Source organism: Pagrus major, chromosome 5 (assembly GCF_040436345.1).
Source record: "Pagrus major chromosome 5, Pma_NU_1.0".
In the NCBI taxonomy this organism is placed as follows: Eukaryota; Metazoa; Chordata; class Actinopteri; order Spariformes; family Sparidae; genus Pagrus; species Pagrus major.
Genome location: NC_133219.1, coordinates 13,271,177 through 13,283,717, shown reverse-complemented (window position 1 = coordinate 13,283,717; position 12,541 = coordinate 13,271,177). Strand labels below are relative to the sequence as shown.

At 43.3% G+C, this 12,541-nt stretch overlaps 1 protein-coding gene across 1 annotated transcript in view; it reads right to left on the bottom strand.

The window, feature by feature from the left end:
* Nucleotides 1-11,823, bottom strand: part of LOC140995417 (breakpoint cluster region protein) — a 37,704-nt gene extending 25,881 nt beyond the window's left edge. The window contains exon 1 of the mRNA XM_073465406.1: nucleotides 9,718-11,823. Within this exon, the coding sequence (XP_073321507.1) occupies nucleotides 9,718-11,050 (1,333 nt within the window). The 5' untranslated portion in view covers nucleotides 11,051-11,823. The remainder of the gene's footprint in view (nucleotides 1-9,717) is intronic.
* Between the last annotated feature and the right edge of the window lie 718 nt (nucleotides 11,824-12,541).

Here is a 12,541-nt window from a genome sequence, read left to right as displayed (position 1 = left end):
ATTCTGTGTTTTTCAAGAATTGCATTTGACTGCATTCCCATGAGCCACTGTCTGTTAGATGTCAGATTAATGCAAAGCTTCAGAAAAGCATAACTTCTGTTGAAATCACCAAAACAGTGTCTTTACTTTCCCACACGACCACACTGAACACAGCAACTAAAAATAGAACACAAGGATATATAAGGACTCAGCCAAACAACTGGCTCCGAGCTCTCCAGTTCCCTTCTGAAGAATAATCAGTCATCATGAAACACTTTTCCTTCCTCCAGCATGCAAACAAGAGCCATGCTCAGAAGACAGTCACAGTAGTATATTACAGGGCACATGTTGGACGTCCTATTGATGACAAAGCAAAGACACATTCAAAGCCCTAATCCTAATCCATAGAGATGAACTACGATAAACAGGCAGGGAGGGAGTGACAGATGTGCTGCTGAGACAGTGGCACAGCATCAGAGATTCACTATCACAGAAATAATCATGTGGTTTTATTTCTCTAAACAAGACCAACACGCAGTATCAGCAGAAGAAGGCACTTTCCCTTGGGATGCAGTTAAGAATATTTTTCTGTTTTTATGGTAACACTGTTTGGTTTCCAAATAACACTGCCTTCATCACGCGGCATGGACATGAAAGCACTGCCGTTTCACTTCGCAGCAGGACATTTAAATACGGTGAGGGATGAGCTTGGTTCTGGAAACAACAAAAAAGTGTGGAGTTACAATCAGATAAAACAGGCTTTGGATCCAACTCAGCCCTCCGTTTAACTTGTCAGTGAAAAGTACAATGGATAAAATATCAATTCCATTCAATTGATGGTAAGAGCTCAGACAGCAGTTCCCAAAAATGTGAATCAGAGCAAAGAGGTCTATTGATTCATCCCAGTAAGAGCTGGAACTATAATAGTAGCATCCATAATTCCCCATTTCACCAGTGGGAAAAGGCACAGTGCTGCCCAGCTCAGCACATTGACTGATCACCGATCAGTGTGTTTAAATAGCTCAAGGGGGACAGACTCCTGCTTGTAATCTGCCAAAGAGAGGGAATCAGAGTCCACTTACTGCTCCCCATTGTGATCATATTGACCGTCCACACAAAGATCAGTCAGCTGATGGAATTCAGATCACAAGCTCCCAAACTATCCAGCTCAAAAACAAGCTGGAAATGAGATTTAAGTATCAATAATTTACCACAGAGCAAAAAAAAGGTACAATGAAGGACAGCCTTTCTGTCCCCTCTCTAATGGTTGTATAGATCTGCAGAGAAAAGTCGCACCTTTGGAAAAAAAAAGCAGCAGAAGATGTCAGTGTGAGATGTTGTTAAAAGCTTAGCACCACTTTATGGCTCCAGCAAATGGATTCTCCTCCGGACTGTGCGGTCACTGGGGAAACAGAGGTGGCAGGGAGAGCAAATAGAGAGGAACAAGTTGAAAAAAGGTGACGGCTTTCAGACACTGGATGTGTTGACCTGGACTGTGGCCTTTGTAATTTTCCTTACCTTGTGGCAAGTGGAAAAATCTTAACCACATGATTTTGATACTGAGCCACTGCGTTAAAGGTGCATTCCAGGAAACTCAACTTCTATAAAGTTGGATAATTTGCAAGAGACAGATACTAAAAAACAGTGGTCAAAATCAATGCAGTAGAAGATGAAATTATCTGATGTTGAGACCCAAGTATGGGTCCGTAGCATATTTTGTCAGTCCCTCCAAAGGCCCCAGGAAATGCGTCAGACTTTGAAGCAAGTTTGCGTAGTGGCCAAACCGTGTAATTACATCATCACGTGACACACTGTGGGCCAAAAATACCCTTTCCCATAAGCTTATATTGTGAAAGAAGCCTCTGTAAAACTTTGGATACATTTTTTGAGCGTCATAACCCCCACAACTCATTTCACTGTCAGAAATTCACTGTCACGAAGAACCACACAATTAAATCATTTTATCCCCATTCAAGTTAGCTGGGCGCTAAACCGGAAGCAAGCTTGGTCGGTAGAAGTCTCTAGTGCGCAAGCTCTATGGGCAAAGAAGACTAAGCCATAATGGCACTTCAGTGCAGTTAGTTAAATGCTACCATCAGCATGCTAACATACTCACAATGACAATGCTAACAGGCTGATGTTTAGGAAGTATTTTTAGCATGGCCACCATCTTATTTAGCATGTTAGAGTTAACAATAAACATAAAGTGCAGCTGAGGATGATGGGAATGTCATTAGTTTGGCAGGTCATGATGTTGACATGATGATGATGGTGCTGCATGAAAGTGAGATGATCGCCAAAGTCAGAGAGATTCATCCTCTGGTGATCATGAATGTTGCGTCTTGTGCTGTATATAAATATGGACAACATGACAGCTCCCAAAAAGCGAAGCCAATCACTTTTGGGGAGTGAAACAATCAAAGTACATGTCAAATAAATTTTTTCCTAAAAATGATTTCTGTCATTTGTGGTTGTTCTTATCACATTATCTGATGTATGTTCCCTAACCCTAGTGTTCATTTTTCTGATAGGTTTGCTGTTAATTAGTTGTTTTTTGCTGTGGAAAGGAGGTCTTATGTCATGATTGACAGCTGAGCCCCGCTCGCAAATGACTCGGGTGGGTGCATTGATGGGACCTTTACACTGCGGCTTCACCATCCGATCTCTACTAAGCAAACCCTGGCTCCAAATGATGTCACCAGCGCAAGATGGCAGTGCATTACAGTATCCAAGATATTTTGGCCTCTTTTTTGTACAGTGGGAGGAATGGAGACGTGCCATCCATCTTTATGTGCAGTCAAGTGTCTGGACAATCTGACCAGCCAACACACTGACATTAGCAACCCTGGAGCCACACCATCCAGGATTACTCGCACAAGTCATTAAACAAATGTTATCACAGGCTGTGTAGTAGTCCCTGTGAGCGGTAAATTGACTTGGATGTGTAAAATTGGCAGAGTGCCCCTTTACCCTTATACAGTGGCACTCTAGGGCATCTGTAATTGCAAATGTAGACATCGGCTGTGTTTTTTGGCAAAAAACGTCATCATCACATCCTGGGCCATCTGCAGTGTCTGCTGGATTGGGAGGCCCTTTAAACCACAGGACTGATGGAGGCAGTGAGGCCCACCAGCACTCGCCTCTGATGTGTTGTAGGGCAGCCTAAAATTAGTGCCAGTCATTGAGCAGCGTAGGTCACAACTGGGCCGCCCAGCCCCGCACACCTACTAATCAGCGTGTGTTGGAATAGCTCAGTGTGGTCAGACTACTGCTTGTAATGTGCTGCATAAGAGAGGGAATCAAAGCCCAATAATTGTTCCAGTCTGTGAAAATAAACATAGACAACAGTGCACATGCAAGCATCGACTACACACAGATTAGCTTTATTATTACAGTCGCTACTTAGTACTATTTGGTTATGTTAATGGAGAATTATTCTGATCTCACTTGTCGTAAAATGGAAATATTTTAAACTGGAGCCTGGCCAGTCTTTAGCCTCACAGCCTTGTGTTTGTGTTTTACAGTGAATACAAACATACCTGCTGACAAGGCTAAGAAATTTAAATGAGCCACATGAAAAATCACAGTGACCTCCAGGTGTGATCAAATATTCATTTGCATGTCTGAATAAAATTAAATATTAGTGAACAGACCTCACCTGATGTGCCTTAATGTGATTGGCTCAGTCATAATCTGCCTGGCAACACAGGTTTTACAGCACACTCTTGATGTTTTACAACACTAGATTTAGAAACCTTTGGCTTCATTTAAATAACAAAACTAAATAACAGCTTTAAAAAGAGTTGTATAATTTCTTCTACGGCTTTGGGAGAAAAAACCCTGATGCTATTAGGGTTACCTGTGCTTGGACATGATGAATTTAAAAGATAATTTTCCAAGTCAAGAAAGTTGCAGTTTGTCATAAAACTAATTAAGTAGAGTGTGAAAATACATAATTATAAAGACTACACAGCCAACAGTCACATTAGTGACGTTGATGATAGATGTAGATGATATTTTACTTTATTTACGACAAACTGAGACTTTCTTGACTTGGAAAATTATCTTTTTAATTGACAAACATCATATGTGTGATTTATGACACAAATTCAAGCGGGATCAAATCATTAATTATTTGTCTCTCTTCATTCACTACCATACAAAGTTTTCTTGAAATAAGGTCCCATGGCAAAAAAATGGAAGGGGCGTGACTTCGGCTCTCTATTTTACAAAGTGGGGGGGCATGGAGTTGTAGTAAAGTAGTTGCAAAGCTGCATGATGTCTGTTGTGGCTCTGGAGGAGCTTCGTCTGAGAAAGAAAACCCTGATGATGTCGCAGTGATGTCATCTGGGTAATCAACCTGGGCTTGGAGACGACAAGTTTATACAAGACAGCATGCATGACGAATTGTGGACGTGAAGTTTACCAGGGAGACAGAGTGTCTAATTCAGAACAATCCTGAGGTGCATAATGGGAAATGTAGGGCTTGACCTATACAATCTATCTATCTCAGTCTCTCCTGCTTCAGTTTTTTTATTCCTTTATTTAATCTGTCTCGCTCAAGTTCCCTTACTTTATGGAAGTGCAGTAACAAATCCTTGTCCCTTTAAATGCCTGAATGCACACAAACGTAGGCATTTAGTGTTCAGATTCACCTGTTGTTAAAGCTTTTACTGTCTTCTTTCACTCGCACTTCCCCGGTGCACTTTGCGAGAGGACATTTTGTCTAAAACAAACTCTGGCCAGTGACACAACAAGCTCCACGGGTCAGGCTGTAGTGAGAGAGGTGAACTCATACAACACTTAACATTTCATTAGCCGTTTCCCCCCACACCCCACAAGCAGCTGAGACATTCCATAAACACTTGGCCTGCCAGCCAGCAGCACAGAGGGCCCTTTGAGTGGGACCATGGAGGGGAGCTGAGCCTGCAGGACCGGAGGGCTGAGGCCGAGCACGAGGGAGGATCACTGAGCCGAGGGAGGCCCGCAGGCTCATAAACATGCCAAAGATTTTTTTTCTATTAAAGTTTATCTATGAAAATGTGTATGTTAGTGTCTTGAGGAGCCAGTAGGACAATCTAGTGTGACCAGTCTCGCATACTTTCTTAACAAGTGTTTTTGTTCTCTTTTCTGATAGGGAAGAACAAAAAGGCTATTCATGACTTTAACTGGGAGAGCAGCTGGCGATGCCTGGCCTGGCGTACTGATGGCCTGCCAGCTTTTGACCACTTTACCAAGTACACTGCACAGAAGAACAGGTGTCTTACTTACACACACACACACACACACACACACACACACACACACACACACAGAGGCAAACTTGGCTGCCGTTGAGGGCTGCCAGCACTTCCTCCTGTAGGCCTACATTAACTCGAGGAAAGGGTGAGGCTGAATTCTTTAGCTTCCTTGACCACTAAACCTCAGATGTTGATATCCAGGTACAATGATAGGTCTGTCTGGGCTTCCTTGAGGGACCTCAAATATTCATGAGTCTGCAATCAAGCAGGAGTGAGGACCTGCACCGGTGTGACTCCTGCTGAGGCAGCAAGTAGTACCAACCTCTGTACTGAGACCAAGACATTCAGACAGGCTTCATCATCACCATTCAGACAGACACTTCCTATTAATGTCACAGCCATCCCAGACAGACCTGTCTACCTTCACAAACCATATCAGGCTGACTGAGTCTGGATGCATCCTAGAAGACAACCTCCTGAGTTTTGCAGAGGTGTTATGATTCAACTGATGTGAAATTTATTATTTTGCTTTCGGCTGACTTCTTCTTCTATACCCTCTCACTGTAATACATTAACCATGAGACAGTCAACACACTCAGACCCTTCCTCAACCACAGCACAAAGCTGCGGCCACAGGAATGTCAGTGTCGTGATGATAATTAATTATGGCAAAATAGACCCATCAGAGAGCTGGCCTCCTTAAAGGCCCACAGCTAATCAGCAGCTCTTCACAGCTAGGCTTGACAAATGGCCTAGATAACCAGAAACCAGGAGACAACACTTATTCTTCTATTCATAGAAAAAAAGTCCCTTGAGATGTGTTGATTTTAGACTGGCCATTTCACTGAGATTTCACACGCCGACGCAGCTGAGCAGTGACAGGACAAGTTTTCAGTTAGTAGGTGTTTCTAACGGTCAATCAGTCATTTTTCCCAGGCAGAGACAGACTGCCACCATGCCAGACACTAAAACACTCACCCAACAGCAGCTGGGACCACGTCAATTCCCTGTCTGCTGCAGCGTTCACATATTCCATGACAGAACTGAAACATACACACCAAATCTAACAGTGCAGAAAGCCTAATTTAGGTATAACAACTGACATGTGTCTTATACTGTACAGTTTTTGAAGCAGCTGAACAGCCACACAATGTTTAGCTAACTGAGGCACAAAGCGTCTTTACAACACTGAGATTAAGTTAGCTTTATTAGGCCAATTTAATAGATCTGAGTGAACGCTGCAGCGCTTTATGATAAATACAACAACAAAAAAAAACTTTCCAACTGCTCCCTCAAAGTCACTAACCACAACAAAGAGCAGTTTATTGCAAAAACTTGCCTCCAACCGGCTCCCTGCCCGACGCCTAATCCTGCAACGTGCACAGTAATGTTATTACAACATCAGAAAATAAATCCAGACTCCTGCTAATCCACAAAGCAAGGCCCACATGAGACAGCTGTGCCATTATGTCAGCAACAAGTCTCCTCTGGACAAAAGCTGCACCTCAGTGCCCGGCGGCATGGTGACTTTAAACAGAAGGTGTCAGGACACTGTACATTAAAAGGGGAACTCCACTGATTTCACACTTGAAAGGTCAGATTGCTGGTCATGGGATGAACTACTTGGCCTGTGAAAGCAGCTCATGAGATGAGAGTGAAAAAAATATGTATGGTAGCGAATGAAGAGAGAGAAATATTTTTTTGATCCCACTTGAATTGTGCCATGATCTACACATATGATGTTTGTCAATTTAAAGGATAATTTTCCAAGTCAGGAAAGTCTCAGTTTGTCATAAAACTAATGAAATATCAGACTGTGAAAATACCTTATTATAAAGACTACACAGCCATCAGTCGTGTTAGTGACGTCGTCTCGTTGAACGCTCACCAAAACCTGTAACTTAAACATTGTAGAGCTGCTCCTGTATATTAGCAGCTCACAAAACTGACGAACTACCGCAGTTGTCAATATGACAGACTTATTGTGATTTTCACCTTTTTTAGTATCTTTTCTGTGCCGAGTTGCTATCCATGTTGGTGTTACTGACGTATATTGACTGTATAGTCTGACTGTAGCCTACTGTATACTGAGCGAGACGATGTAGTTCACTGAGCAGTTGAACCAAAAACTATTAAATTACAACAAACTGCAACTTTATTGACTTAAAAAATTATCTTTTGAATAAAAACAATATTTTTCAGAAATAAGGTCCCATGGGGCAAACCGGAAAGGGTGTGACTTCAGCTCTCTATGTGCTGCAGATGTAAAAAATAGGAAATAATAGTGACTGTCCAGCTTACTTGCAAAAAAAGTCCATGTTATATGTAGGTAGTGTGGCTGAGAATCCGAGGCACATCATTTTTTTTACTTAATGGATGCACCTACATGTTTCGTCTCAAAGAGTCTTCATTAGGGCATCAAAATAATAAAAAAACAAATTCATAATCCTCCTTTTAGATTTAAACCACAACCACTGAGACTCTACGCAAGATGTATAATGTCTTCTCTTGAGGAGCTTTGTCAAGTGTGAGGAAAAAATCCTCCCTGATGATGTCATAGTGATGTCATCAGGGTAATCGGCTTGGGCTCGGAGACTACACGTTTATCAAATCTTCAGCTTGGGTTACAAACAGGGGGCATAGAGCTTGAGAGATGTAAGCCTTCACCAGGCGAATAGGATTGGTATGGGTTGCATTGTGGGAAATGTAGGCTCTTGAGTTTTTGGGACTAAATCAGGATTGCTTGGCCTCTGCTGTATCAATTTTGACCATTCTTTTTTTAATCTGTTTCTTGCAAGTCGCCCAACTTTATGAAAGTGCAACACTAAAATCATTGGACCGCAGTTTTAATATTCAAGTGAAAACAGGTTTTCCTTCTCGTGTTTTTCAAGCAATGTACTCTCCATCATGAATGTGAGACCCTAACCTTAAATAAAAGGAGCCATGAGAGTGAAAAAAACACATCCTTACAGTATGCTAACATTACTGTGCAATAAATGGCACAGTGGAATGACCCTGGTCAAAAGGATTTGGACATTTCAGTCATCCGAGCAGCGTGCTAGCTTACACTTCATGCTGATTATATCACAGACTATCTGCTTGTTCGTCACATGCTTTGTGTCAAAGAGCTTTGGACTAGATCACCTTATATAACAACACACTATTCTGCTCATCTGCTTAATCTGACCCATGCTGGATAACACTTTTTTTGAGGGGGTAGAGGCAGACAATTTTCCGGCTCCAATCCTAATACTTGCTCTGTATCCCAATCCCTCTTTGGCCTCCACCAGCAACAATGTGTGTCCTCGTGTGTCATTCACGTTTGACAAACGTTCTCACAGAGGAACACTCCCTCCCACCTCTCCTTCTGTCCTTGGCATTACTAAATTGCCCAGACCACTCTCCTTATCCCACTTAACATTGTTATATTGTTAACATGTCAATACTCGAGCTCAATGAGTGATTCTCCTATTGTGTTCACGCATAACAACAGGAAACACTGATGGCAGGCGCTTTGATTGGAAGCCACATGACACACTTTAAGGCCCTCGATCCTCTTTTTTTGAGTGAGTTGTCAGGGCTTTTTCCTACCCGCATCCCGTAACAAAGAGCCTCCCTAAATTTATCACGCTAGACAAACCCCTTTAAGTTAATTACTCTGCACCAAGGACAACAACACTGATGTGTGGTGACACGAAAACACTCCGGGTGGACAGGGCTGAGCAAGCGACTGGGAAGCCTGGGGGCAGCCGCTGTCTCAGTCAGAGCATCTCTGTGAGAGTGCTGCAGCACTCAGCGGGCAAAGAGCAGAAGGGGGTGAAAAAGAGAGGGCAGGCCTGCTTACAAAGGGTAAAGAAAACAGTCCTGAAAGAGCTGCAATACCACTGGGTTACTGTTAAGAATCAGTGTATGTAGAGTCCATCATGGACTTCATGGCTCCGTGACTTTCTACAGGTTCCAACCTGGTGAAAACCTGTTTAGTCTTCTTTGTTAAGAGGTTAATCACGTTAACTGGAATGGGTCAACATTCCTGACACACTCAATACGAATAAAGGCTGCGAGGAGATAAAAGAAAATTCTCATTAACGAGACGAGAAGATGAATTCTATCAAACCTGGCCTCTTTTTTTGTAGGCCACTTCAATCATAACAGCTCAGCTCCACCAGCTGAAGCCCGTGAAACTGACAAAAAACACAACAAGAAATGTGTTAAAAAAATAAAGTGCATCATAATCCTGGCTCCAGACAACATTTTAAGATGGATTTAGTGTATGAGGACTTCATTAAAAAGATTGCAAGTGCATTTTACTCATCGTGACTTATTTTGGATGAAGTCCAGCCAGCGAGCAGACATCTTTCAGACAGTGATTAGAGAGGGCCATTAATGTGCTTTTTAATGCTTTATCGTCTAGACGCATTAGAATCATTTTCTGTTTCTAATCCTGAAAAAGAAACGTTCAAGGAACATCTGTGTTGTGCATTGTGTATCGAGGACCTACCCAGATCTCCTTGAAGACTGTTGTCATGAGAGGTCCTGCTGGATGTGGTGGAGTCCCCATCACTGGGCCAGATCTGGCCCGTTTTACGGACCCCGATGATGGAGGCCTCAGACACCATCACCTGCTGCTTCAGACGTTTCTGAGACAGGGGTGTGGGTGGACTGCTGCTGTCAAAGGAGTGCTGGGAGGGTGAGCGGCTTTTCTCCCTGTACATCTGATAGGTGGTGGGGCTGGGAGACACATGGCTCGACTGGCCTGAGGAGAAGTCCTCCTCGCTGGATGTTAAGTTCTCGTTGGAGCTGCAGTCTGGTGTGTAGCCTCCTCCTACGTCATCAAAGTTGCCGGGAGAGTAGGAGCGTCTTGGCCAGGTGAGGTGTGCATCCTCCTCTATACTGTGGTCCCTAATGTTGATGACTCGAGTGTCCCCTTCAGCCATCATCCCCCCAACATACACACTGGTGTAAGGCTGGCACTCTGCTGGCTGCTGCTCAGACTTTCCCCCAGTGGAACGGATCATACCGTCTTTCAGGAAGTGTGGGTTGGCCTCAGCGTCATCATATGACCCATTGTAGCGGCAGTTCCCCTCAGTGGATGGGCCTCTCTGAACAGCCTTGTTGATGTCCCCTGTGGCAGCTGACAGGTTCCCTGGGAGGGAGTGCAGGGACCTCTTGCGCTCCATCTGCATGGCCTGACAGCCCAGGGTGCTGATCTTGTCTGAGACCTCCCTGTCGTTCACTTTGACCAGCCCTCGCTCGTGATGGTACTCCACGTTCACATAGAACGGTTTCTCCTGGCCGCCCATCACAGATAACCCTCTGCCATCGCCACCTGTGTGAGAGTTGGCTCTCCTGATGCGCTCAAAGTTGGATCTCAGAGCTGCCACCGAGCCCGTTCCCAGTGGGAAGTCAGGAATCTCTGACTCCTGGCGGACGGGTGACACCCCACCCTTCTGTTTGGCCGGGGATGCGCCATCCACCTCTCCCTCAGGATGTGGTTTACATCTGGCTGTCTTGCCAGGCCCTCTCAGCTGCTGCTCCTCAACTGATGTCTCATCTGTGTGGGACCTCTGGCTGTCCCCATCACTCATTTGGGGCATCCTTTTGAATCCCCATCGCTGCCCATCATAAGACTTCCTCTCTTTTGCAAGCAGAGTCTGCAGGTAGATCATCCGAAAGCGCTCTTTGTTCACTTCCTTCTCTAAGTGCCTGATAGATGTCTTGCATTTGTCCAGCTCCTGTTCAATATCCCCCATTGAGTTCAAGTCCATGGAAGGAGGGTCAGACTCTGGGAACTGGGCTCTCCATGCCTCCACAAACCCCACAGGTTCAACCATTGTTACTACTCTGACATAAACTACTCAATCAACTAACAACACAGACATACATGTCTAAAGCATCAACTGGAAATAAGTGTTTACGACGGAAAGCTCCCATAGTGCTGAAGTACAGAAAGGAAAAGTGTTCCTCAGAGTACAGGAAGGATCCACTTTACAGGATAAGAAAACCTGCTAGTCTGAAGTCTTTACTCACAAACACAAGAAGCAAATCCTACTTAGGCAAGATCCCTGGTCCAATCTTTTCATATAGTCCAAGAAATGTGAGTTTATCCCGATTCTCGCTCTTGTGCTCGTGTTTTCTCTGGAGATCCTCTGTCTCCCTCTGTGTTTGCTGTCAGACTGCCTCGCTGCTCTCTGGTGTTTTGGCTCTCCGTCAGCAGTGTCAGCAGAAAGAGGAGGGGCTACGTGGATGTGATTTAGGCTTACACTCCAAAAAGATTTTAAAAAAACAATGATTTATCAAAAAAGGCTGTTTCTGATCCAAAAACAGAGATCCCAGGTAAAGCTGATTACGACAAAATGGAAATTTAGCAGAGCATATGTTCCCGCGGAAATTAAGCTTAAAAGACACTATGAGGCTCTGATAGTGGAGATAAACTGACACTTTAACGGCATAAACGGCATTTTTTTCAGGAAGGTGTTGTCTTGAAGCTGTTTCAGTTCAGGTGGAAGAAGAAAAACGAGGTCCCGACGTTAAAAACAACCATCCTTTGGCTAGTTGCTGAAACTCATCCTTAATTCATATTATTTTATAAGCGATACCAGCTAGCTTGTGTCCAGCCTTCGCTCTAACTATGTCTCTTTCTCACACAGCACACTTTTCTTGTCTTTTCAGTTATTTTCTGAGCACTCTACATAGTTAATCCTACCAAAGTTCACTGTGTTGCAACCTGAAGCCGTGCCGTGTGAAAATGTCGCCATCTGACGGTTCAAAACTTCAGACGACTTCTTCTTCTTCTTCTTCTTCTTCTTCTTCTTCTTCTTCTTCTTCTTCTTCTTCTTCTTCTTCTTCTTCTTCTTCTACTACTACTTCTTGCAATGCCGCCACTTACTGTGTAATAGTGTAGTAGCCTCAGGGCTTCAAGTACTTCAGGTTGCATTCTACAAAAAATAAATTAATAAAAAAATAAGTCAGCAAAACTAAACAAACAAACAAAATGACATATACAATCTCAACCTGTATCTTTCAGGAGAACAAAGAGAGCCTTGTAACATTCCTCCATTTTGTCACTCATCCCTCATGCCTTTTCTGTTTGCTTTTTCCCCCACAAATGACCTGCTGCATTTCCTATTATTGTCCAGTGTGATTTTTATTTTTTTAACAATCACAAATGTTTTATTTGATTTTTAAATGTGAAAACAAATATATGTATCTGGACAATTATATAGATTTTGTTCGACCTTCATACGCTTATGGTTCAAACATCCTTATTTGAGGTTATAGATGAAGAAGAAGAAGAAGAAGAAGAAGAAGAAGAAGAAGAAGAA